The sequence below is a fragment of the Pipra filicauda genome, unplaced genomic scaffold (assembly GCF_003945595.2).
Source record: "Pipra filicauda isolate LSUMZ 115617 unplaced genomic scaffold, ASM394559v2 scaffold501_size416358_pilon, whole genome shotgun sequence".
Taxonomy (NCBI): domain Eukaryota; kingdom Metazoa; phylum Chordata; class Aves; order Passeriformes; family Pipridae; genus Pipra; species Pipra filicauda.
In genome coordinates, this window is record NW_024104645.1 from 281,554 (window position 1) to 309,082 (window position 27,529).

General features: G+C 38.8%; 1 protein-coding gene across 1 annotated transcript in view; it reads left to right on the forward strand.

Moving 5' to 3' along the window:
* The window catches only part of LOC113992380 (neural-cadherin-like), a 62,063-nt gene that overhangs the window by 8,147 nt on the left and 26,387 nt on the right, over nt 1–27,529 (forward strand). Inside the window, exons 2-15 of the mRNA XM_027729596.2 lie at nt 8,151–8,348; nt 9,466–9,691; nt 12,097–12,301; nt 13,998–14,109; nt 15,307–15,556; nt 18,337–18,479; nt 21,207–21,379; nt 22,388–22,556; nt 23,295–23,465; nt 24,382–24,554; nt 25,547–25,714; nt 25,918–26,167; nt 26,265–26,392; nt 27,253–27,439. Coding sequence (XP_027585397.2) covers nt 8,151–8,348; nt 9,466–9,691; nt 12,097–12,301; nt 13,998–14,109; nt 15,307–15,556; nt 18,337–18,479; nt 21,207–21,379; nt 22,388–22,556; nt 23,295–23,465; nt 24,382–24,554; nt 25,547–25,714; nt 25,918–26,167; nt 26,265–26,392; nt 27,253–27,439 — 2,553 coding nt within the window. The remainder of the gene's footprint in view (nt 1–8,150; nt 8,349–9,465; nt 9,692–12,096; nt 12,302–13,997; nt 14,110–15,306; nt 15,557–18,336; nt 18,480–21,206; nt 21,380–22,387; nt 22,557–23,294; nt 23,466–24,381; nt 24,555–25,546; nt 25,715–25,917; nt 26,168–26,264; nt 26,393–27,252; nt 27,440–27,529) is intronic.

Sequence of the window (27,529 nt, forward strand, 5' to 3'; positions counted from 1 at the left end):
GCACTTAAAAGTAGCCCATCATATACCTCAGGAATTTTCAGAAATGGCAGTAGAGAAATGTTTGTGCTTAATGGTCCTATTTTTTTTGAAGGATATACAGTAGGACTGGGTACAATAACCGGTAGCTTCTATCTCATGTTATGGTCTGAAAATGGGAAAAGAGATTTCTCCTGATTGCAGCTAGAGGCTTAGGGCTTTAAGATGTTTTTTTCTGAAAATGTATCTTCCCAAACTTTAAGTCAGTAGGTATTTTACATGAAGACCTATTATAGAGTGAGGTTTTAAAATACTACAGTATGATATTTGCAAAGCCACTTCAAAACAGCAACATCCTCTCAAGCAACCCCAAAATATTTCACTTGCAGTAACCCAAACAAATAACAACCCCCCCCAGTTTTCAAAGAATATTTGTCTATTTAGAGAAAAAGTCTTAGAAATTGGAAAAACTTAAGGAAAAAAACCAACACAAACCCAAAAATACCAGCTTGAATACTTAAATTTGCTGGTAGATGTAGAGCAGTATGTAATACCAGTATTAACCTCAAGGCTTGCAAGACTTTTAACACTCTCATAATCTTCTTTTAAAAATAAATTGAAATGACCTGAAAATGCCAGGAGCAACCTAGCTTCTCACCCATTATTGCTTAATCATGATAATATAATACCTCTGCCCTCAGTACATTCAAGGAACGTATAATGTTTGTCCACAATTGTAGAGACATGTTCAGTCAACTACATATTCTCTATTGTCAGATGTTTTAAATCAGAATATCTGGCATTGTCAGTTTTATCAATTACACTGATGCAGAGAAGCCTACATTTTTAATGAATATAAGGATTTTATTTTTCAAGTCTCGTCTTATAGAATTATCCATTGGATTTTTGAGGGAAAAGACAGTCATATAATCCTAATGCAATCAGAAGTCTGAGAATACGTTGGATTTCACAGATTGACAGCATCTTTTGTAATTTGACATGGTGAAAAGAGATGGGTTTAGAGGCGACTCTGACCTACAGTGTTTGAAATTGCAGTTGGACTGTTTCAGCACACATGATTTTCAAGGCTTGGTTTAACCAGTGTAACCTTCAAAAGTTGCTGTTAACTGAATGATTAAGTATTAAATCCTTCTCCTCCTTCCTGCCACCCCTGGAGTAACATGGTTGGTAGGTGGGAGAATATTTTTGTTCCTAGTTGCTGTATGAAATGACAGGATTTATTAGTTTGCAGTATCTGTGTGCAGCCCAGTGAATCTTTATAACCCAGCTGCGATCCCAGGTTGGAGGAACTGGCTCATGTTACTGATTGTTGAAACCCTTTCCTGGAAAATTAGTGGTGAACACCAACAAAAGAGTTTTTTTCAGATAAACCTGGATTCAGTAAAGCCATAAAGAACTCGTGAAAAACCTGGAGTGGTTGTTTCTGATTACAAGAAACGTGGTTATTTCTTGTAATTTCCAGTACGTTCTTCAGTTTTGACAAGTTTTTAACTTGGACTGTCCAAGAGGTTCATGATTTTGAGAGGGCTTTCTGTTCATTCTTAATACTAAGTTCCTCTCTATATATCTTAAATTTGATGTGAAAAGATGGTAATTATTTTACAAGCTTGTGACACCCTTTATTAGAAATTCTTCACAACTTTTTGGATGAAGAGTGTTCTTCACAGTATAGTAGTATTAAGGTTGCTGTTAATAGTAACAGTTTATTTTATTACACAAATGTGGTTTATGTCTTGCCAAAGGGTAGATTTCTAACTTTGAATAGTTAATATAAAATGTTATGTTTTCTCCTATATATTTGCTGCTGCCTTTATAAAAGCCTCTCAGTGCTAAAAGTGTGCTCATTGTGGAGACTTGGAGAAAGGAATCCAGTGGGGAGGCTGGAATTAGACAGTGCCCTGGATCTGCACTGTGCCTTTTCTGAAAGGCATTGAAATAACAGGTTTTCATGCTTTTTCTTGGAGAAGTGACTTCCTTGCGATAAAGTGAATTTTGTCTTAACCTAGGAAGATTTTATATGTTGTACAAATCCTGTCTGTATTATGGGCCTTGTGGACTTGGAAGGAATGTTCTTGGATGAACAGTAATTCTGATTTTACCAAATCACTTTGCTGAGGGAGCCTGTGGTTTTTGCATCTATTGAAAAGTTAAAAGAGGTGTAGTGCAGTGCTGAAATTGGTCCAACACACAGTGATGGAAGTCTTAACACCCAGGGACACTATGGAGGTAAACTCTGACATCCTTTGAAATGCTTCTGCTGGAGATTATGTTGATGTGTAACTTATGCAGAGAATGTCGGTAGAGAAATGATTCCATTAACTCTGTGGATCTAGAAGGTTGAGAAAGATATTTTAGAGACTCTTTCTCAAATTTTCTGTTTTTTTAATGACTTATTACCGTTTATTCCCCTTTTTACTATGATTAAACTTCTCAGCAAATTACCGAGTATTTTGCTTGTGGGTTTTTTTTTGTTTGTTTGTTTGATTTGGTTTGTTGTTTTTTTTTCCAAAGGATGAAAATTGTGAGTGGTGACATATCACATATTTCCCATGAGCAGAAACTTGGGCCAGCTGGTGTATTATCTTACCTAATGTAGTTGGAATTCAGAGTCATAAATCCTTCTGTTTATCAGTTTTCAACCACAGATAGGCATGAAAAATAAGCAATTATAGATAGATACCTGTGATGAGGTTACAGCAATGGATTATGAAGATTGATTTTGGTGATTTGGAATGAATTTCAATGCTGCAGCTTTTGTCAGTAATATTAAGTTAAAAGGAAGTAATTCCAACTGGAGGGAATATCAGAGAGGAAAAAAAGCAGACTTCAGGATGAGCTGCCCTAAGAAGGATTTTTGATGATACACAAGTTGACTCTAATAGGGAATTAAGCGGCTAAAGCAGGAGAAAGCTCTGGACTAGAGTTTATAATTTTAGTTTCAGTTTTTTGTATAAATTGAAAAGAGAGCTGTAGACAGGGCTTAGATTTGATACTGCAAAGGGTGTTTGCAAATACATGGGAAAAGCAGTCTGCTCACAGAAACTGTTATCATTAGTTTCCATAGTGAAGAAAAATAGGAGGAAAACCACTTTGTGATTAAATAAAAAGATGATTTTACCCTTTAGAATATAAAGTAGTATTTTCTATATGACTTTTAAAAATACTGATTTTTGACAGGAGATGTTCCAGTGTTATGTTATTGTCGTGTTTATGTGCAGCAAGGGCCATTTTGAGTTTTATCTCTTCTTGCTCAGTATCTGTGAGAAAGCAATTTAAATTTTTTTGTTGTTTGAAGCTAGGGAAGAAAATCTGTCAAATGGCAAAATCCGTGTGTGTGCCAACAGTCTAATTAGCAGAACCATTCTTTTAGTAGGATTTCTCTTGAATGGATGACACTGTGTCAGATATCTGTGGTGTGCCTGGCTCGAAAATCATGTATCTAGCATTTAATATGGAAGAAATTCTAATTGGTATGGTGTTACACAGCAGTTTGAAAATTCTTTTTGGGGAAATTAAGCCTGTTTCAGATTCCTGACTTAGCATGTCAGTAGTGGTCGACTTGCACTGCTGAATACAGTGGCAGGTATCTCCACTGGTTGTCAGGACCTGGTATTGGGAACAGATAATTTAAGTAGAACCTCTCTGTGTGTTTGTAGGACTTAACCCAAATCCAGAGAGGATTATCAGTTTTAAGCTGTTTCTGCTAAGATTTGAGAGGAATTGTAACATATTATTTCTCCCATAATGTAGCAATATTACAGAACATATACTACTAATCAACTACTATTAATCATATGAATGCAGATGCATAATAATGTACTGTTATTAATATACTGATGTACATGTATAATATATCTGCGAGATACATAGAGGGGGATATTTTGTTAGAAGAAGATACCTTGAGATACCTGAACTGTTGAGAGATGTATGTCTCTAAAATTTCTTTTCATCCACTGTCTTGAAGCACAAATAATTGTCATAAATGAGGGAGAAAGTTAATTTTATCTACCTTATTAAAAATGAGTTAAGTCTGGTTTAAGGTCCATTCTGTAGGCAAGCAGCTGTGCCAGTTACAAAACACAGGGGACTGCATTTTGTGACGTGTGTGTCATGGTAATTGCAAAAAAAAGGAAGAACTTAGAGATATTTGCTGCCCTCGTTAGGATGTGGAGTTATGCTTAAAAAAAAATCATGTTCACGAACGTGTATTTTGAAATCCTTAATGCATTGTCCTGCTAGACATCCACATATTACACATTATTGTCGCTGTCAGTCTCTTCAGCACATTCGTTGTCCTCTGGCAAGTCCTTGTCCAATCATGCTTCGTTGGACACCCTGATGTTGTTGCTACAAGTTGTCAGGTCGCATTTGTGGAGAAGTACAGCCCTGTCCGGTGTTCCTGCTGCAGCTTTTGCTTTGATATATGGTATGCAGTCAAGGGAAAACTTACTTACAGTCATTTTCCTCCACAATGCCTTTATCTGAAAGCGAAATCATGATGATTTATTTACTGTTTTTTTGTTATGAATCAGATTGTCTGGGGTTGATGGAAGAAGATAATATATCCATAAGATCTGTAAGGTGATATGCAGTGGGAATGTTTGCTGGACAAGAGAGGCACCCAGGCCTGTCTCTTCCATTACCTGCAGTGCAGTTCCTGCTGCATATCCTAACAAAATTCTCAAGATTATTCACATGTTTCAGAGGTAACCAACATACTGCTGAAAGTTTTGGTCTTGCCAAGATACTAAAAATGACATTAAGGTCTCTCAACTATTAAAACAGAAGTAGTTGGAGGAATGTGCCTGAAACCTTTTAGTTTCTGATCAGTAAAGTTTGCTAGATCATGTGAGGACTAATCTCAGTCCTGATGTACTTTTGCACAGTTTCTTTACAAGTGGTCTTCCTCAGTTACAAGTATATTGTAAGTATCAGCATATTAATTTTCAGTGAACTGGTTATACATTAGGTGAAAAGAGTGGAATTAGTGTCCAGGATTATTACTATTTCTTCAATAGAAATCAGTTATTCTTTGATTGGGACTTGTTTTTTGATAGAGGAATACATGCATGTCAAAAACTTTGGCAGAACTTGTAACAGAGTGAGCTCATGGGTTGATTAGGGTAGTGATTTCCAGAATTGAGAGACAAACATCAGTAACCTTTCTAGGTGGCATTCACATCCTTGATAGGTCTTGCTATTATAGGGGCAGATTTTCGAAGGTTCTTAACTCAGCTTCTAATTTAGTGCTCACTATTTTAAGCCTGCAGTATGCCCAGGCAAACTAGGCTAAGAGTGGGTATTTACAAACTTGTGGCAGCTTCCACCAGACCTGTTCTTTTCAGAGGACACAGGCAATTTTGACATTAACTTCTCCCTTTTGTACTTATTCTTTTTGGTCACCTTTTAATTAAGATCTTTGGAGTGTTCAAGCAATCAGTGATCTCGTTTGGCACTTATTCAAGAACTTACCCTGGTGTGGGTTGCTGTGGTGGATTTCAACCTCAGACTCAGACCAATGTCCAACATATTCCCTCCTCTGCAGTCTCTTCAAGTGTCTTAGACTGACTGTCCTGGGACTTTGGGAACACATATTCTGACTTAAGACGTGTCTTTGAACCATGTCTGGTTTTATTTAGTGTCGTAGTGGGAAATAAGTTTTTTTCAGTTCTTTTTGGCTGCTTCTTTGTGCTGTAGAGGAGAAAGCAAAGCAGCTGTGTTCACAGAGCCTGTCTAAATGCTGGAGGGAATTACACCTGGGTGACTACAAGGGAAGTGCAACAGCAGTGTGGGCTGCTGTGCTATCGCCTGAGTGTCAGTGGTGTTTTGTAAGAAGCAGGGCAGTTGGAGTTCATGTTTGGGAACTTTGGCTCCACATGCACTGTTTCAAAGAACATTTGGCTACAGAAGCTGAATTGAGCATCCTCACACTTCTGTGTGCAGAAGGGTATCCCAACCCTTCTGTCTGCAGAAGTGCAGTAATACATTACACACACAGGTGGTCTCACTTGGAGTCGGGAAGACTTTGTAGGACTTGGATGTACATGGCAACTGAGAATTTTCCCATGAAAACGTCATTTTGCATGTGTCCAAATTCTGCAATGGTGCAAGGCATGTTTAAGGTTTGTTTTTAGGAAACTGATCACTTCTGTAATTTACCATTTGATAAATTAGAGGTCTGGTTTTGCTGCAGACACTGTTTTTTCATATGTGTTACCTTAAACTGATACTGTATGCCCTGGAACTTAGATTCTGGGTACAGGGTGTAATTACAAAGAATTTAATGTGGATTTAGTAAGTTACTGTCACTACACTTTTTCTTGCTGTTTAGAGAAAGAAAAAAAAAAAGGACGTGTACTCACAGTTCTGAAATTCAGATGAATTAATACAGTTTTATGAGTTGAACTACTAAGGACTTCTGTGATTATCTTGGGTGAATGCTGATTTTTCTATTAAGGAATTTTCTGGGTAAAAATAGAACATACTCAAAGGTCACGATGGATTAAGCCTCGGGAATCTAAACTAGGAAACTTGCATTTGACTTTTTCTGTCACAACACCGAGGAGTTTTGTTTACAACAGTGGTTGTTTATAGATGGCAGATTCTGATATGCTGTGCTAAATATGCCAGTGGACAGGGGATTCTAAGTATGAAAAGCTGAAGCTTGCAAGAGGCTGATGTGAAGGATGTGATGGTGTCTTCTGTGGGAGTGAAGGGACAACATCAATAAATGCACATGTCACACAAAGGAACGGATTTTGGTTGGAACATGGAAGTTTTTTGAAGAGGGATGTAATGCTGCAATTAAGGAAGTAGGGAGGGAGAACAAGTGCAGCAGTTCAGCCTAAGTGGCACAACTTCCTGGGAGAATAGGCCTCCTTAGCGAGGTAACACTGTTTACAAGATCAGATATTTTGGCAGCGCTGTAGAGTCTTAAATACTTTGTATTATTAATTAGATCTAAATTAAACCTGATAATTTAGATGTTCCTTTTTGTATGTTGTTTCAGTTCCTCTAAAGCTGTTTTGAAAATAAGTGCATGTGTGTATATGTTTTCAGGTATGTATAAATAATAAATCAACACCGAAATTAAGTATTAACACCATCAGCTCTGACTTTACATCCATTATTAAACTTGTGGATAAGTCATGCTCGACATGTAGATGGCTTTTGTTACCTGGGCCACATTCCAGGCTGTGTCAGTGCAGTTGTGCTGCCTTTGGAGTCACTCAGGGTGTGAATGCATCACTTTTCTGGGACCAGAGGCGTTAAATATGCATTGCAGGAACACTCACCTTGGCTTCTCTAGCAAAACTATTACAAGTGCAGTGTCAGTCTGCTGGGAGCCAAATTGGTCAAAAGGCCTCGTTTCTATTTATACTGAACTCCCTGATGTTACTGATAATATTTGTCAGTTAAAAAAAAAATACTCTGTCACTGTCTTGTCTTTCCTCTCTGCTTCCTTTTCAGCAATACCTAGCTAATATTTATTACTTGCTTAGGAGCTTCACTGTCTTCCTGGGTTGATTTAGTCATGGCAAAAGTATAGTAAATAATTTTTTATCAATTTTTAAGGGTGTTATCTTGTTGATTTTTGGAAAATTGAATAGTTCCGTTCTAGTTTTGGGTTTTCTTTTGGTTTTCACTGTTTGGATTTAATAGCATTTAAACTTCAGTAGAAGTGAAAACTAAACAAGATTTCAGTGAAGTTTCTAAAATGGCAAATCTCTGCTTAGAGTGGATTGGTTAGAATTTTTTTGGCAACAAATATTTAGATTTCAAAATTCAGAGTTGCTGTAATCTTTGCATAAAAATGTATTTGATGCTTTAAAAAAAAAACTTTTAGAAAATATTTGTATTTAAATATGTATTTAAATTTTGAAAATAAAAGAATGTATGATCTTTCCTAAGGAGAGATCTTAGTAGAATGTCATATGGATGGCCCCAGTCGTGCAGTTCAGCAGTACGTGTGCTGGTTATTCCTTCCCCACAGTCTGGATGCTGTTGATTCCAGAAGAACCTTAACCCCCGACTTTTTCTGGCTTACATGCCAACAATATTGCAGGATATTACTCAGATATTGTTAAGTTTCTGTTACTCTGAGTGCCATTAAATAGCTGTCTAATCATTTTTCACGTTTCCATGGCCCCTAGGGAAGGATTGGTACCTGGTGCACGTGTCCCTCACTGTGACAGACGTGAACGACAACGTCCCCGTGTGGGCCATGGAGCCCTTCCCATTCCTGGCTGTGGTTTCCCCTGAAGCTCCAGGAGGTACTGAAGTGTACAAGCTGCTTGCTGTGGATGCAGATGAAGGGATCCATGGAACTGTGGAATATTTTCTCTTGGAAGGTAAATTTTAACCCTCCCATTCCCCACGTATGCAGCTTTGCTATTGTGACTGTTTTTGTCTTTTATCCTCAGTTTTGTTAGTGAAAGACCTTCCCTTCTTCCTGCAAAAGGTTCATAAACCTTCAGCTCTGGGTGTGAGAAAAATCAACTTTTATTCAGGGTATGGACAGATTTCTTTGCAAAATTGGGTTCCTGCCCATCTTTTTCCCTGGGGGATGATGATGACTGGAGCAGTCAGTACTCCCCAGGGCTTTGGCAGGGGGGTGGCCGTGGGGACTGCCTGTTTATGAGATAAGACAGGATGTGGAAGGAGCACAGTTTGTTGGGTGGAGAGGAGGGTTAGTGTTACTATCCCTTGCAGCAGTCATGCTTCTGGTTCATCTCTAACAAAGATTTGAAGGTCCGGGTTGTGTAAAGCTGTGACAGACTCATTGACAATTTTTTTGCATATCTCTTAAAAAAAACTTCAGTAATAGTTCAAACTATCTGAGCAGAAGGAGAGCAGCAAACTGAAGTCCTCTTGGCCAGGACTTCAGTATGGTATGGGATATTTAGGGTCAAACAACAGCAAAGTATTAGAGGATAAAAGAAGGATGGAGAGAGGCTATTTACAAGGGCAGGTAGTGACAGGACAAGGGGGAATGGCTTCACACTGACAGAGCACAGGTTTAGATTGGATATTAGGAAGAAATTCTTCCTGTAAGGATGGTCAGGCACCGGCACAAGTTGCCCAGAGAAGCTGTGGTTGCCCCCTCCCTGGAAGTGTCCAAGGCCAGGTTGGACGGGGCTTGGAGCAACCTGGGCTAGTGGAAGGTGTCCCTGCCCATGGCAGGGGGTGGAATGAGATGAGCTTTAAGGTCCATTCCAACCCAAACCATTCCATGATTCTACGATACAGAAGAGTGGCAATTGTCCAGAGAAGTAAAATACAATTTAGAAATGTAACCATGAATGTCATTAATATAGTGATTTCTAAGTTCTAAACAAACTTCTGAACTTCAGTGTGAATGCTTATCCTAAGCCAAAGCCAACTGGGGAACTGTTACCATATTCTCCTCCTTTTTAATCAAGTAAAAGTGTTCTTGCTAACAGCAGCTTGTGGACCTGTTCTTTTTAGGTGGAGAAGACAGATTTGAAGTTGAGAAGGACTCTGGCTGGATTAAAACAACAGGTTTGCCGTTGGTGAGGGACAGGGAGTATTTGCTGACTGTACTGGCAGCAGATAAACTTGGAAGCAGAGGGTCTCCAGCCTCTGTTTCTGTTCTTGCTGGATTTCGACCACCACAGTTCACCAACATGTCATACTTTGTGTATGTCCCTGAGAGTACACCACCAGGAGAACCGTAAGTAACAGCTAAAACACTGCAGTGAGGTTGTGTTCCAGGTTGTAACTTCTGCTTGATCTCCCCAAAGCCTCATATTGTTTGTGAATCGTAATACATACTGTGAGCAGCAGTTCAGTTCTCTTATTAGAGGTGATCAAGATACAGTTTGATGATGTATTTTTTAGTTATCCTTTTATAGAGAAAAGTGGTATTGCATAATTGTGGTTTCTTGCTTTTTCAAATGATATGGAAAGAATTAGAAGATGCTGGTTGTGTCTTAATTTTCAAACTAAATGCAGAGTACAAATTAGTGCTGTTATATCATGAAGGAAGATATCCTGTGCGAAAGAACACAATAATTTTATATGTCAAATTCAGAGAATTGACTTCTTCAAAGAGAAAATTGGAAAGAAAGACTTGCTTTCCTGTGTTCATCACAATGACAAACTGAGCAAAAACGAAGATGCCATAGAACTTGTCATCTTATTTTTCCATCCTTTGTCTAACTGTGTTGATTGAAATATCACAGAAAATGTTAGTCCTATAGATCCACCTGAATACTCAGTCCCTTCTTTTACAAACTTTTTTTTTGTTACAGCAGATATTTGTTCTTCCACGTGAATTGAAAATACTTTTGTCCAGTAAATATCTTCCTTCTGTGGCAATTCAGCTGTTTTTTTATATTACATTATCTGTGGTGTTGTATTTTAACTGTTCAATCTACAACATTTAGTTTTACAGTGACTGAATAACCGAGGACTGTTAAGATAAAATATTAATAGTAGATAACAAGTTTTTTCTTTAAAACTACAATAAAATGGACAGGCATAAAAGGAATTCAAGAACTACAAAATACTATAATATCTAACAGATACCTGCTGTCTTGGGAATTAAAAATAACTAGATTCTTTATAACTGTTTTTTATAGCTATTTAGAAATAGGTTTGCACACCTAAGATAGTAGATTAGTCAGTTGGTCAAATTGCTTGGTAATATCCGAAAGGAATTAAGTATTTAATGTGGTTTTTATATCAGAAAAGGTTTGAATATACAAAGTGCACCCTATGAAAGTGGTTTCTGCGGTGTGTTGACCAGAAATAGCCATGAAAATCCATTTAGAATCCCAAAATTCTCATGTTTAAATTGGACCGATACCTAAATATGCAGGAGAACAGAGCTGCTGTCATGCACTGGATGTCTGGGTTTAGGATTTCCTAATTACAGGCTGATTTAAGGCTGGGGCTGAGCAGAGGAGCATTACCAAATCTCCGTCTTCCTTTGGTCTGCCACTGGTGCTAATCAGCTCCAGCTGCATGGGCAGGCTGAGCCGAGAGAATACAAAGCCAAAAACAGACAAAGCTTTTCAGTTGGGTTGTTAAATGTTCTCCCAGCACAGCCTTGTGGTTTTTAGTGCTGACAGGAGAGGAGAGATGGCATGAGCATCCAGCCAGGACAGAGAGCTGGAAGGAGAGCAGAAGAATTCCTGGTGGCAGGAATGCAGTCGTGCACTGGCTGGAACTGCCTGTGAAACCACATCACTGGAAAATACAGAACAGAACTCCAGTGAGATAATGACCTACAGGAATGTTTCCCATTGTTTGTAGTGCACCTGAGGGAAGTGAGAAGACAGCAGCATGGAAATACAAGGGGTGAAAAAGGAGTTTGCACAAAATGAGTTTTGTCTTATTGATTGTAATTGTCACAGGATCACACATGGTGGTGGGTTCTCCTGGGAGATGGAATTCTTTTTCCTAAGGAACTTGCACGATAAGCTGACAGACAGTTGAGGAATTAGTATACTGGTTTAGATGTCTTAGTTTTTAATTTCTTCTTTTACTTCATCCTGTGGGTGTCTCCACTTGAAGGCTTTAAAGACATTGGACTTCAGTGGAAAAAAGACAGTGCCAGACAAGAGCTAAAACCATATGTCCTGTGTAAGCTGTAACACCCACGCTCTTAGGGCCTGGCTCTTGTACTTTTGCAGTTATCTGTTGGAACTTTGGGCTGGTATGACTGCAGCAGCAAACTTACTGTGCTGATATTAAAATGAATCTTTCTCATCTTGCTTTATCTTTTAACTTCCTGCCTGAAAACCATCTTCTACTGCTGTAGAAGGAAGTTAGAGTAGGCAAATTCAGCTGCAGCAAAAATTAAATCCTCTGTTCCTGTGTTTTTAATCCTTACTGTGTTCTGCTTCCAAGAATCCTGTCTTTATCTGTTTAACCCCAAGGTGATAGAACTACTGTGTAACAAAATGTTTGAATTGGTGTTTAGATACAGCTGTCACTGAGTTCAGTGAGGATAGCTCAGAGCAGACCTACAGGGTTGCACTATCATTTGTGATATGCATAGTTTTTGTCATATTTCTCAGAATATTGTATTATATGCTTGAGTTCTCTCTTTTTATTTTTTTTTTAATGCAGCTTTCTTAGAGTCACTGCTGTGTCATATCAAAAGAAATCCCTGAGCTACAGTTTACTCACTAATCCTGGTGGTCTATTCAGTATTGATCAGGCAACAGGAGAGATCAGTTTGACTCGGAGTGTGGATTATGAGAGTGACCCACACCAGTATCTGCTTTTGGTCAGAGCAGAGGAGGACGAGGAACAGTTCAGCAGTGCTGCTGAGGTAGGTGCTCCCCTCTGGCAGCCTGCGTGTGATTCCATTTTCCCTCAGCCTTTTGATTTTTGTACAGACTCACCAGGAGCTCCCATTTCTGTGTGTTCTGCTGTCCTTTTTAGAAGTCTTTCTGTCTAGGGATAGATGTTGAAGACTGGTTGAGGTACTCTTAGAGTTCACTCTTGCAGATGCTCTAAAGGCTGTTTTGGGGGAGCAGTATTCCATCCCATCACAGATCCTAGGCCTCATCTGGGAAGACATGGAGATAGGTGCAGCCAAGCCAGACGTGAGGTTTTGTCTTACTCTAAACCCTCATACAATGTGACATTTAAGATTTGTTCCAGTTTAAAACAAAGACACAGCAGAAAATTACTTATTTTGTATCAAAATAAGTAAAACTTGTAAAAATAAAAAGTACTAAAAACTCATAGATACTAAAAGATTATGGTTTGTGGTATTTTAGAAAGCTCTTTGAGAGCAAAAATATTTCTGAATATAGTTATTACACTTGCTTGAATTCATGGATTCACTGAGCTGGGAAAAGCATGCAGTATGAGTTTCTTCCTCCTGCAGGAAATAAGGTGTACACTATAGAGGAAACAAGAGACAATTATTAGGGACAAATGTGAGGACACGGAGAGCCAGGGAAGCAGCATGTCAGTGTAACAAATACTGGCTGTAGCACGCCAGAGATGATAGTTTCTATTGCCCCTTTAATGTACTACAAGATGAAGAGGGGCAGAAAATGACTTGAAAGAGGATTATGAGATGATTTTACAAATACATTTAGCCTAAATATAATTTAACTGGTACCTGCTTTACACTGATACAACCTCAGCAGTTGAGAGAGAGAAACTCTAGTTTGTGCATATCTGCTCTGTAAGGCTCGATGGAATACAGCTCTACCTCTGTAATGCAGAATGCCCCAGGCAGCTTCAGAGAGCCTGAAGTGCAGCAGGATGAACGGCCAGAAAGGCTAATTTATACCCTCCTTACTGCTTGGAGTGTAAGCAATGCAACTGTGGACTCATACGTGACACAGGAATAAGAAAGCATTTTTAAAGATGTTAGAAGCAAAATTGTATTTCTTTCTTGGTTTGCCAGAACCACAGAATATTCTGGGTTGGAAGGGACCTGCAAGGATCATCGAGTCCAACTCTTAGGCCTGCACAGGACACCCCAAGAGTCACACCTGAGAGTGTTGCCCAAATGCTTCGTGAACTCTGTCAGGCTTGGGGCTGTGACCACTGCCCTGGGGATCAGTTTACATCTGATTTGTGCTGCTCTAATTGAATTCAGAACTTGGTCTTGGAGATTTACACTGCTAAAATGTAATATGCTTGGCAGTAGAGCTTTTAGTGTTACGAATCACAGAAGTGTTGTAAGATAAGGTAACGGAAGAAGGGTGCTTGGCAAGCAGATGGTCCATTTTCCTTTAAATTAGTAGTCGGGAATAACCAATGGAGATGAAGGGTGAGTGGAAAACATTGCTGCAGGGTCTGGGACTTGGCAATTCCTAGTATCTTGGAATGTAATATCTCTGCAGGAAAAGAGCAATCTAAGAAGAATGGTTTGTTCTATGTGCTGTAGCTGCTGAAGACCTCAAGGATGTTTTTGGGAAATTCTTTTATGTGATATGTCTAGAGTACTGAACCTGTTCCCTTGAATCACTTTGCTGTTTAACATTCCCCTCTTCTCCATTAAGGTTTTGGTTGTAATCACAGATGTGAACGATTGTGCCCCCGAATTTCATCAGTCGATTTACAGCAAAGTCGGTGTTCCTGAAACAGTCCCTATGACGACTGCACTTCTGCAAGGTCAGTACTCCTGAAACCATTTGTTACACTGAGTGGATATTTTTTTTTCCTCCCACTAGTTAGAATTCAGTTCAGAGGCCAAAATTTCCTGTCCCAGCATGGGCGGTTGCAGCTCTCTGAAGGCAAGTGGCACCTTGTAGAATTCTGTCAGAGTTATTTACTACTGACACAGCCCAAATAATTTTGGGGGAGGGGGAGACAAAGGAAAGAGATCTTCTCTGTAGGATTTTGAAGTAACAGAACTTCAGTTGTGGTTGGTATTGTAGCAGCAGGCTCATAGTAGCAATCTTGCTACATTTCTGGAAGGAAGAAAGTGATGTTGGATCAGAAATTATGGACACTTCAGCTCACATTCTCTACCCATCTCTGAGAGTCCTTTGTGGGCTTAATGTAGGAATTCTGCTCTCTTGCATTAAAAGCTTCATATACAGTTTAACTGTTCTATATGAGGTTTTGTTTGCATGCTTGACAAAAAGACTTTGCTTCTGCCCAGTGGAACCAATAACTTAAGCTTTAAGTGATGGTGCTCTGTAAAATGTGGCAATAAAGCAATTTTTTGTCAACTTAGCAGTTGTACAAGGGCCTTGTATTAGTCTTTAACCGTCACATAAACTTTTTCTAAATCTTGAGGGGGAAAAGGAAATTAAACGACAGGAAAATTGCTTTTCCATGGTAAACAGGATTTTATAACCTCCTACTGTTCTGCTTAGTGATTTATCCTGTACTAGTGGTAGTTAGTTGCTGTTCTGGTAACTGTGCTTCTAGCATGGATTTTTGTAGGCTATGAGTAGGATCTGACAAACACATAAGGTGCATCAGTTGAATAATGTATGTAAATATTCCGTCTTTAGATCTGTTTGAGTGATCTGAAGTCAGCACTGTGGATCAGGTGGACATGAGAATATACATTTCTGTGTGGGAATGTGTTCTTGATAGTACAGGGCTCTTTAAATCCACCAGACAAAGGCAAGATCTAGTGGCCGAATTCAGCTGGGGACTTCACTTTTGTTTATTTTTAAATTACTTACTTTCAGGTAAGGCTTAGTTCAGTAAAAAACACAGGGGAGAGCACAGTTTTATAAATGATTTCAAGCACCGTGTGCCAAGGCAAGGCCTACTACAGTAGTAGTTACAGCACTTAGCTTTCCAATTCACTAACTTTGATCTACCCAATGTCTTTCTCTTCTCTTTCAATAGTGACAGCCACTGACTGTGATTCCAAAGAGAATGCCCAATTGCTCTATTACACATTGAGTCAAGACTTTGGTATCACTTCTCATGGCACTATTTTCCCAGCAACACGGTTGGACTATGAGCGACCCAACCACCTTTATGAGTTCATCATTATGGCTGTGGATCAAGGGGAAGAGCCAAAGACTGGGACAGCAACCGTCAGGATCCATGTTTCAAATGTGAATGATGAAGCACCTGAGTTTTCCCAGGCAATGTAAATACATATTCCTCAAACTCTTGTTATCTTTGTCATTTACTCTGTTGCGTTTTGTGTTTTGGTTGAAAGGCTGATCACAGGGTGGTGACTGGCTTTGGTTCAGTCAAATCTGAGAGCTGGACTGACAAATGTGGGATGACGTTTTCACTCTGAGACTCTCCTACTAGCAGGAAAAATTAGAAAAGGTAGTATATGGACAATCCCTTCTGACAGATCTTGCACTTATATTGCTTCCAATGTGTACTGAAAGATATGATGCAGTAATTTCAGATTATACAGTTCAAGAGGACCCCTCCACCACCAAAGGAAATCAGGCAGAAAAAACAGGCAACACAGTGTTACCCTGAGCCCTCATCCAGAAACATGGTGAATTTTGCCTTTTATTTAGGCAGTTTAAACTTAGAGTCAGCAATCTGCATCTCTGGTTTATAGTTGTTAAAGAAAAATGCTTAGGTGACAGAATCCTAAATGACCACTGAATTATAAAACACACAAGATAAATGCCAGTAAGTGGAGTCCACTTAATTTCACTTAGTCCTATGCCCTCCAAGCTGTATATATATGTATTTTTTTTCCTTCTAAAGCATCCATAAGCACTTTTCTTCCATGGTTGGGGCTCACAAACATCTGAAGCAATGCCAAAAGTACTATAAACTTGCATTCATGTTAAAGACTTAGTAATGGAATTTCCAGTCAGCTTCTGCATCAGCCTTCTACTCTTAGAAGTTGCTCAGAACAAAACCGAGGCAGAGATTTCAGTGATGTTAAGCTCGGGGTTTAGCTGAACAAAACATCAAAGCTTTCTGACAGTGCTTGTTGTGTGTAAAGATAACCTCAGTCTTCAAAATCTTGTGCCCTCCTTTCTTTTCTGAGCATTGCTTTGGAGGTAGAGCTTGGAAAATTTGATCTTTTGTAATTTCTTATTAGATCTCTCTGTATTTTCAAACACTAAACCAGGTTAAGTTTCTCACTCTTCAGCTGGTGCCTATTTTTCATTTATTTATGTGTTTTAATATTCAGAGACAATGAATATTTATCTATATCTGTTCCTAATATTTTAATCATAAGTGAGCGATGCTGTTAAAGATGCCGTAAACATCTCTAACAAATTGGAAGCAGAAAATATAGTTTAAAAAAAAACCCCAAACCCTGCCAAGTAATATTTAAAGTTTACTGAAGAATATGATTAAAATAAGCATTATTTTAAATTACCAAACATTTACAAGAAGCTTTTCTGTTCTTTGTGCAGTAGCAGGGAAACTGCTGTTGTACGTATGTCTAGATTGGCACTGGAACTGAATTCAGCTCCTGGGATTCAAATTATCTCAAGTTTTTGGTTAACTAGGCTTTGATTTTACTCTGTCTTTCCTGTTATGAAAAAACCCTTGAACCCAGAGGTGAATTTCAGGCACGACTTTGTTGACGTTTTCAATGCAATAGAATCATTGGGAGCACACGTAGATTAGGGCCTGTTGAGAGACTAGTTTGCAGTTAATGTTATGCTCTGTGACAGGCTAATACAAATCTAGATGATGATGTTGTCCTTCTAGCCCTTTGTTTAAATAGATTTACAGTCCAGTATAAACTCATGATTCCTTGCCACGAGCTTTCTTTCGTCACGGTTATTCTTTATCTCAGTTATGAAATGCTTAAGGCTACCACTCTGTTTCATTTTGTCAGTTTTTACTTTCTCTTTTTTAAGAGACCTCTTCTGAACTCTTCTGTCCCTGTATTTCACGTTAAAAATTATCAGCATTACTGTTCATTTGCTTTCCAGATGCAGAGTTAAGACAGTATCTTGAGGGTTGTGACTGAGCTAAAGCAGAATAATTTACTTCTCTTACTTGGTTGAATATAAAACTGGGGGAAGAAAAGAAACTGTTTCTATGAAGGTTTCGTTGCAAACACACGTGTCTCGACAACGAAAACTAAGGGAGAGGTTGTCTTTGCATCCATTTTCTTTAAATATTTTGCTATTCTCAGCATATGGCCAGTGGGTCCATAAGCACTCTGAACCCAGTGGTGCACGTGTTTGGGTGGATACAGGCAGCTGTAGTTCATTCTTACAGCTGAGCTTTGGGGATATCTACTGTGGACAGGTCTGTGGTGTGCTTAGTCTGACCTATGCTCAATCCAGTCAGATAAAATAATAAATATTTGGGACTTGGCTAAAGCAGGGAGCTTTTCTACTCCAGAGAGCATTAAGCTTAGGCTGATAATGCCTCTTAAAAGCTTAAAATGTCAGTGATGTGTCTGGACTTGGGAAGAGATTTTTGTAAAAGTGACATTATGCACATATCCTCCAGATTTGATTCTCATCTTAGTCATGCTGGGGCAAAGACTGCACTGAAAGCATTTTGTGGACTTGTCTCAGAAAGTGTGCTGTAACAGGCACTGCTTTAACTTACCAAATGTTTGCTGTGGGTCTGTGAATCATGAAGCTCATTTTTTTAAATTAAAAAACCCGAGTGACTTCTGCAGTTAGCACAAGTCTTCAACAAGCCTGAGCTTCAAAGCCATGTTTCTGCTGGAAATTTGCAGTGGAAACCTGTGGGGGTTAATGACAGAAAGACATGGATGATTGGACAGATCATCAATACTGCTATTTCACTGCTTAACAAAGAAGCATTGTACCAGTGTAGTTGTATTAGTACATTACAAATCTCTGCAGTGCCCTCTGAACAGGTAATCAGTAGATGCTGTAAAGCTTAGTTCTCTGTACATTATTTCCTGTCTAAATTCATAAATTGCTGTCTTTTTTTTTTTTTTTTTAACAGCTACAGGAGTTTTGTTTCTGAAGATGCAGGCCCAAACACCCTGATTGCTACAGTTAATGCTGTTGATCCTGATGGAGATGGTGTGACATATGAGATTGTGTCTGGGAATCAGAAGGGAAACTTTGTTATTGACCCAAAGAAAGGTAATGATAGATTAGCTCTTTGCTGCTGCAGTAATGTTGATTCTGTTGTGATGCACTTAGAATTTCACAGAATCACAGAACAGAACCACAGAATATTCTTGAGTTGGAAGGGACTGACAAGGATCATAGAGTCCAGCTCCTGGCCCTGCACAGACACCCCAACAACCCCTCCCTGTCCCTGAGAGCATTGTCCAAACCCTCCTGGAGCTCTGGCAGCCTTGGGGCTGTGCCCACTGCCCTGGGGAGCCTGGTCAGTGCCCAAACAGCCTCTGGGAGAAGAACCTTTTCCTGATATCCAACCAAACCCTGCCCTGACACAGCTCCAGCCACTCCCTTGGCTGATTTGGTCACAATTAGGTAGCTATTATAAAACTGAATGCTATCTTTGAAGCTTAATTTTAAAAAGTGCAGGGGAAGGATGCATAGACTCTCATTTAATGTTAAAAAAAGGTATAATTTCCTGAAACTTTTGTAGGATTGATCCTCTTTACTTGTTCAGTGTTTGCTTTCAGTCTGTAACTTAATAGAACATTATTATAGATAACAGGGAGCTTAATAGACAGTAACTTAATAAAGAATGTTATTGATAACAGTGTGACATCCCAAAATGTTAGACAAGGATCTGAATAGCATTTGGTGTAGGAAACTGGACATTCTGGTTTTTAGATAAGGCTTCCCCCCCACCGTGTTTATGTCTGTCCTGATTACATGTGTGAGCAAACACTTTTTAGCCAAATTTACTTTTGTTGTACTGACACAAAATGATGCATTTGTAGGTAGAATGGCACTACCATTGTTTTATTTCAGTGAAGGCAAAAGTATATAAAATCTGAACTAAAAAAAAATAGTTTTTATTTAAGGACAAAATCATTCACATGACCATTGTTATTTAGCCAAGAACACTGCATGCATGTGAAAAAAAAGTGTGTGGATAATAGTTTTCAGTTTAAGGCATTTGTTCTGAACTAGCAATTTTTTACATCTTTTTCTTTTCAGCAGTCACATATTTTTAAAACATGAACAGGAAAAAAAAATCCCACCACATTGGTGTTCTCATTAGAAAAAAATAAATAAAAAATTGCAGAAACACCCAACATACAAGTAGGTTGGCATATCCCTTTAAATTAATAGGATTGATTTGCTGTTGATTGCTTGAAAAAAACAAAAGAGGATGTTTTGAGATTGAAACAGGCAAACAAACTGAAATCCCATTGAAGGACTGAATTAACTTAATTAACTTCAGTAAAACTACTTTGTATTTTGAACTGCAATCAAAATTTGAACTTAGAGTTTTCAAAGCATAAGCATCGAATATATAGGAAGGCATAAGCTGCCCTAAGTTATTCTTTCTCTTTATTTCATGGAGTTCACTTAACATGAAATTTTAATTTCGATGCAGTCATGGTTTTGCAATATTAATGTGTAGATTCTGAAATGTTCCCAAAAATATGGTCTGCAGGTAACTTGGAAGTGTTGAAGTATAATCCTGAATTTATTGTGAGCTCCTTTCTGACTTAAAAAGAGAGTTTCAGGTTCTGAGAGTTAAATTTCTTAAGATGCTTTGTCACCTGAAGAGGAACAGTGGTTTTGAAAGTGTCTAATTGCCACAGCATTAAGATATCTGACACTTCTGAAAACCCTTTTTTTAAGTGCTCAGAGCATTTTAACATTTGACTGATAGCATCTCTTGGGATTAGCTCCATAGTTTTAATGTAGATAATCATGTATAGGTATGTTTATACTTTTTTGGAAATTAATTTTATAGTCTTTGAAATTTTATTTTAGGAACATGAGCATTTTTTCCAAGACACTTTTGGGCTTTAGTTGCTGAATAAACTATTTAAGGTTTATACAGTGATTTGCAGCAGTTCCTTTTCAGGGATGATGTCAGGGGAATAGTCTGTACCCCCTTGGCAGAAATGTGAAGGTAAAGTGGAGATGTGTCAAAAATAAGTGCTGCAGCTAAAACAATACATCTGCAAGCAAATTGAGTGACACTGATGCTGTGACAATCCTCTGTTGTAATGGTAATTACTGTTATTCCTGATGAATAGCACAAGTGATGGATGGATGATGGAGCAAAGGCACGACAGCTCCTCACTGCATGGTCTCTGTTTTTGTAGCACGTCTTTCCTTGACAGTGCCTTTACATCCCACCCAGCAGGGTGTAACATTTGAGGGAATTATCAGAGTAGCAAAATAGAGGTTTCTGAGGCTGTGCCTCTACAAGCAAATGCTGCTGTGACTGTGCTGCAGGAAGGCAAAGTTGAAGTAGTTTCAGTTGAGCTGTGGGTGGCAGCTGCAGCAGGAGGCTGTGGCACGTGTTTCATTGCAGTAATGATACAGCAGCAGAGCCAGGCTCACTGGTGGGGCAGGTGCAGGTAAAACACAAGTCTACCACAATGCTTCTCTGTCTTTTTTTTTGTTTTATTTTCCATTTTTTCTGCAGCAGGTAGATGAAAGCTGTTCTGTGCAGGTCAGCTGAGGTGTAGCTATTGTCTCATTTAGCTCTGTAGCCATACCTGCAGACAAACCTGTTGTGATGTCTTAATTTTGTTTTAATATCAGACTGCAGTAAAAACACCATAGTTAAATTAAACTGCAGCAGCCTTATGGTTTATTGGTGAATAGGCAAACCAGAGTGGTTTGTTGTCATTCTTACTGGTGAGAATAATAATGGTAATTGGTTAACGTAGAAAAAAACCCCACAACCTGTTGTTTTTACAGGGCTAGTTAGACTTCGTTCAAACCCGTTTCCTAAGCTGCAGGGGACAGAATATGTGCTTGATGTCACAGCTACTGATGATAATGCCTCTGGAGGGCCCCATCCCCTTACAAGTACAGCCCAGGTTGTTGTGAAAATTGATGATGTCAACAATAACAAACCTGTCTTTCAAAAGGTAAATATTTGAGGCTCATTCATTTGTGTTGTACTGTGTGTAAATGTTTATTTAACACTGTGTTGTCACTGAAAGTGTGCAGCAGATGAGCTGCTGGGGGGGGGTGTGCTCTGCTTCCCTCTCCTTTTGAGTCCTGATGCCTCTGTCTTCTCCATCTTTTCCACCCCTCCCTAAGACCAGCAGGATTTGTCCTCCTCTTGTGTCCTGCTCTGTGAGCACTGTGCTCCCTGAACCACACCTCATCTCTGGCATTCCAGAACATGAGGCCGTGAGGCACTTTTGGAGTTTCCATGGGACATGTGAGCAGGAATCAATAGGGATGGCTATCTGTGCAGTGGACCTGTTTCAGAGTATTCCAAAATACCTCTCCAAATTGCATAGGCTTCCTTTCGTGGTCTGGAACTGATGAGAGAAGATTGAGTGTTTTAGCTTAAATAGTAAAGTACTGTAAAAAATAAATGCTGTCATTTGTTTTCAGAATGCTAATTCGTATTAAAGATCTGTTGTCTAAAAATTTTAGGTCTGATGCTGATGACTCAAATGTTGATGGACAATGCTGCATATTTTGAAAAGTCAGCAACTATTCATGTCAGTCTTGGAAATTCTCAGTAACCTCTCCTTGACCAAGTTACTTTGTGTAGAAATCCCTTTCTGACCAAAGCAGGTCTGCAGTTTGGGCAAGTGTATGCCCTCTTTTTTTATTAGACTTTTGCCAATTTAGAAAAATATTTGCATTTGGAAGTAACTGCAGCTTTTTCTCCAAATATTTTCATTTGTTGGAGATGCTCAGTGGCCTCATGTTATGCGTGGTTCATATAACCAAAAAATAGCAGGTGAAGTCTGTAAATTAATGATGGTACAGGTAAAACATTAACTGCAATGCATGGGAATGGAAGTGTTGCTGAATTGTTTTTCCTTTTTTTCCTCCTCTGGTATATCTTTTTTATAGTAATTGCATGGTAAGTCCTTGATTTTTCTGTTGTTTTTTTATTTTCTCTCCTGTCTTAGTGCCAGTATTATCGGGAACATGCTTCTGTCTTGGAAAACCAGCCTTCAGGGACAGTTGTACTGCAGGTTGAAGCCACTGATGCTGATGAAGGAGCCAATGGTATAGTGAAATATGGCTTGATGCACAGAGATGGTGTCCTACCAGCCTTTACTATTCACCCTGACACAGGTAAAAAAAATGTCAGAACATTTAGAAACCACTTTGTAACACTGGTGGAAAAAAGGCTTAAAAAAAGTCAGACTTCATCTTAGTTTTTTTGACAGCAGACAAAATATAAACTGTATTAACTGCATGAACAAGTATTCCATGAAACTGAGTTTTATATGTGTCCACTACTGAACTAAAACTGATGTTTTCCCTGAAATGTGAAAATTCTGCTGTGTGAAGTAACTTGTGTGTTTTTGTAACTGGATTTAAAAGAAACCCAAACATTGTCTTGCAACATTGCTAGTGGCATATGAATGATTTATCCAAGTGACAGTAGTCTTACAAACAGCAAAGGAATTTAGTCTTACAAGGTTGAAAATAAGTTCAGGCTGAACTTTTGGAGGATGGAAGGCATGAAACATTACTCTGCCCTGTACTTACTGCTCTTCAAAAGAAATATTTCTTTAATAAACTCATTCTTTTAAAGTTAGTTTGGTACTTATCTGCATTTTCTAAATTTAAGTCCAGTTGTGTGTAAATGTAAGTGTAACTGAAGTTTGTATCTGCCTGAGCAGTACAGTGTCAGCTGCTGAAATTGTGAAATCTTGTCTTTGGATCCTTGAACCCAAAGTTCATGTTACAGGTGTATTTAAACTTCTGCTTTGTATCTCGGTGTGTTGATGGACCAGAAAACATCTACATGTTGAATATTTTCAGATGCCTAATATTTTAACTGTCTGGTATTTACTTTGTTTTCAGGAGTTCTGACAACTGTTCAGGTATTTGATCGAGAAAAACAGAGGGAATATCCCATCACTGTGACAGCAACAGATCAGGCAGCGGAACCACTCATTGGAATATGTCAGATAAATGTTGTCATCCTGGACCAAAATGACAATGACCCCAGATTTGAAAACACCCACTATGAATGTAATTGAGAGTCATTGGATAGAGTTTCGGTGCCCTGAGTGTGAGCTTGCCTGATGTCTCAGATTTTGGGGTTTTTGTTTTCTTCCTGGTGGTAGAATATGTGACAAACTAGGTGATTGCAGCCAGGGATGCTCTTACCTTAATCAGTTGCAGAACTGTTACTCTGTGTAATGTGATGTAACAAGTATGGTCTTGGCTCATAGGCCTTCCTTATGGGAAAATTCCTGGAAGCAATAGCCATGTCAGTCTTCCCTTACCTGAGGATACCAAGTGTCTGGTACTGCACAGGGATGGGGAACCTGTGATAACAATGTGGGTGTGCAGTGCTGGGTATTAACTGTATCCTTGGTTTTCAGATCCAGTAGATTCCTGTCATAACTTTTGATTGCATAGTTTTCCTTTTCCCATTTGAATTTCGTAATTCTTCATTGTCTGTTGTTTTACCTCTCCTTGTTGGTTCTTCAAAAAAACCCTTCCTGTTTATGGAAGCACCCCAAGACATGTATAATATTAATAAAAAAATGAAGACTGACAATTCTCAATTAGTTTTACAATGCAAATCCTAGAAAGTAGTTTCTGACAATGTGGTCCTTCTGGTTTTATGCAAGAAATTAAAATTCAATTTAAGTATAATACAGAGCAATTAGTCCTTTATTAAAATACAGTTTTAAAAATTATAAGAAATAAGAGTTCTAGGTTATGAATGTGATAATATGAAGTTCAAATGTGATCCACAGCTCTGGAGTGATAGCAGCCCTTTAAAATACTCAGTGCAACGTGTATGGCCATTGTTCCAAGGAAGATCAAGTTATAGCTTCCATACATTATTACTTTAGTATTTCTTCATGGCTAAATGAGATGTCCATGGTACTTCAGTGAATGATATTGTGTTTGAAATATCCTTTCCTTACATTAGATTTCTTAAGAGAGGACACAAGAGTTGGGACCAGCTTCCTGCGTGTTGCGGCCCGGGACGATGACTACAGCTCAAATGCTGCCATCACATATTCCATAGCAAGTGAAGAACCAAATTACTTTCAGATTAATCCTACTACAGGCTGGGTGTTTGTGAACCAACCCATATCTCAGGTGTGGTGCTTGCTTTCCTTTCTAAGCTGATTATCTCAGTGTATCCCAGGAGGGACTGAGGCCATGAGTTCGTGTCGCCCCGTCACACTGAAGGATCAATACGCTGTGTTTAAATTAAACTTGAGTCTAAGGCTTTTAGCTCATGAGTTCATTGACTGTAAATTGCATATAAGCAAACCTTGCTTTCAGGTGGAAAGCAACACTGTCTCTGAGGATCTGCTATTCCCATTTCCCTAGCTTTGACATGCTAATTGGAGGGCTGAGATCATAAGCAGGGGAGCAGGAACCCAAGTGTAGGACTTCACCGTGTTAACAGGCAATGAGTTAAGACACAAACCTGAGTGTGAAATTTTGGCCCTGATACAGATTCTCTACTTGATTTATATTAGTTGTGGTGGACTAAGTGTAGCTATCCCTCAGGAAGATGAAGGCATAATGAATAAAATTGTTGCACGAAAGATTGATCAGTTTGACCATTTCTAAACATCTACACAAACAGTTTGAGGTTTTCAGAGTTCTAAAGTAATTTTTGTTAAAATGAAAATGTTATTGTAGATGCCAGTTTTTAAATACCTAACAGATATTTTTAATACTGAAATTTAACTTCTAAGTTACTGACACACAGTATGGTGAAGATATGTCCTTTTAGTATGTTTTCTTTAGTGAATCTAAGAACCCTGTAGACCTAATAAAAACTTTTTATGGGTAAGCTAAGGGAACTCAGGGGCTTCACAAAGTGGGCTATTTTGGTTCTGTTTAGAGTTTGTGTGAAATGTACTAAGGTGTATTGAGACACATATCAAAATATTCCAGCAATCTTCAGTAAAGCAAATAGCAGAATTTTCATCAACTTTACACCTATTTAATATTTTGAGTTCAATTGAAGATATTTTTCTTCTGTGTAGATTTAAGTGTGCCTTTAATTTGACGTATCAATTTATTTTTGAGCCCTATTCAAAACCTTCTGTAATCAAACCTTTTTTACTGTTCAGAGATCATCTATAATTCGAGAAGTTATTGCTACAGATGGAGGTAATAGGAGCACTAAAGTTGAACTTGCTGTAACTGTTACCAGTGCAAAAAACCAGCCTCCACAGTGGGAAAGAGACAGCTATGAAGTTGTTATTCCAGAGAATATTACACGAGATGCCTCAGTTTTGGTAAGAGTGGACAGAGTTGTTTGTCTGTCTGTAGCTCTAAGGCTTTAGAGTAAGTGAATGGTTTTTATTTGTTTAAATGTGAGCTTTTATAACAGTTTTGTGTTTTGTAGCTGAGTACCTGGGAGAGTCAAAACACAAAAGCTTTGGGAAATGTTGATGTACTTGCAGAAGTGTTGATTACACACACTTTTTGAACTGTGCAGACAATCAAAGCAACTTCTCCCCTTGGTGATCCCCGTGTGACTTACAACCTGGAGGAGGGACTTGTTCCAGAGACCAATATGCCCGTTCGCTTCTACCTGACTCCAAACAGACATGATGGTTCTGCTTCAGTCCTGGTAGCTGAGCCCCTGGACTATGAAACAACAAAGAGCTTTCTGCTGAGGGTTCGAGCACAGAACGTTGCTGCAGTTCCTCTGGCAGCCTTTACCACGGTCTATATTAATGTCACAGGTGTGTCGGCCCTTCGGGGATGTTACACCAGAATCGTGCACGTTTTTTTCTTTAATGCTTTATAGTTTTCTCTGTCTGTGCTCTTTTGATGTTTCAGATGTCAATGACAATGTCCCATTCTTCACTTCATCCATCTATGAAGCCTCAGTAACAGAGGGAGCTGATGTTGGGACATTTGTCATTCAGGTGTCTGCCACCGACCTTGACCTTGGTCAGAATGGGGAGGTAAGGAGGGGGACCTACATCTCCCTTGATGAAGGGTGGAGAATAACTTCTGTATGAGCAATGGCTAAATAGTCTGGGAGTCTTCAGCCTAGAAAAGGGAGGACTAATAGGGAAATGTAGAATGAAATAAAGTAGTTTATTACAAGCTTCTCTGTGTTGCCATGTGAAAAATGAAACTGAAACTAGTATGTGTGAGACAGAAAACAAATAGGAAATATTTATACAACCTGGAGTTTAGGTGAAGTACTTGCTATAGAATGCTCTGTTTTGGAAGGTCAGCATAGGCCTAAAATGAGATTGGATAAATTAATGGAAGAAAAACCATGTTAAAAGCTATGAGTTGTAAATCACTGGGGGTATTGCAAACTGAATCCTTACAAAATATGGCAAGTTAACACCCAAAGTGGAGATATTCCTTGCTGATTTAAAAAATTGAAAGTAGGTATATTCTTAGAACAAGAGTGCAAGCTGAGGGCAATCACAGAAACATATATATATATATATATATAATAGAGACTGGAACATGATCCACATTACTGAGCAAGTTCAAATCCAGCTCACCTGGGCTATTATATTAGTACTTGGGATCTTAAGCTGAGTTTGAGTGCTGTTGCACAAGCACTGTGCAGACATGTACTAGTCAACTTGGGAATTGATTAGATAAGACAGATTTATTTCCTTTACAGATCACCAGTCAACATGCAAGGAAGTTAATTGACTTCAGATTGCTCAAGATGCAGTTTTACCAGGCTTTCTTGGCCCTGATCGAGTTCTCAGGCACAAGACTGTTCTTCCTCTCCCTGAATACTTATTTAACTGTAAACTTTCCATAGAGTAACACCTTCTGTTTAATCCTTTAGGTAACTTACTCCCTGTTACATGACAGTGGCAGAGACTACGCCCATTTTCGCCTGGACTCCCAGACAGGCTCAATATACACGGCCTCGGTGTTTGACAGAGAGAAGAAGGGCTCCTACCTTCTAGAAGTCAAGTCAGTGGATGGCTCTGAATCAGCCAGACCTGGAAAACATGGGAAGCCAAACTCTGGTAAGAGACATGTCTGCAACAAGCGTGATATTACCTGGATTGGTCTCTGAAATGCAAGATCAAACGTTACTTTCCTTTTTTTCAAATCTG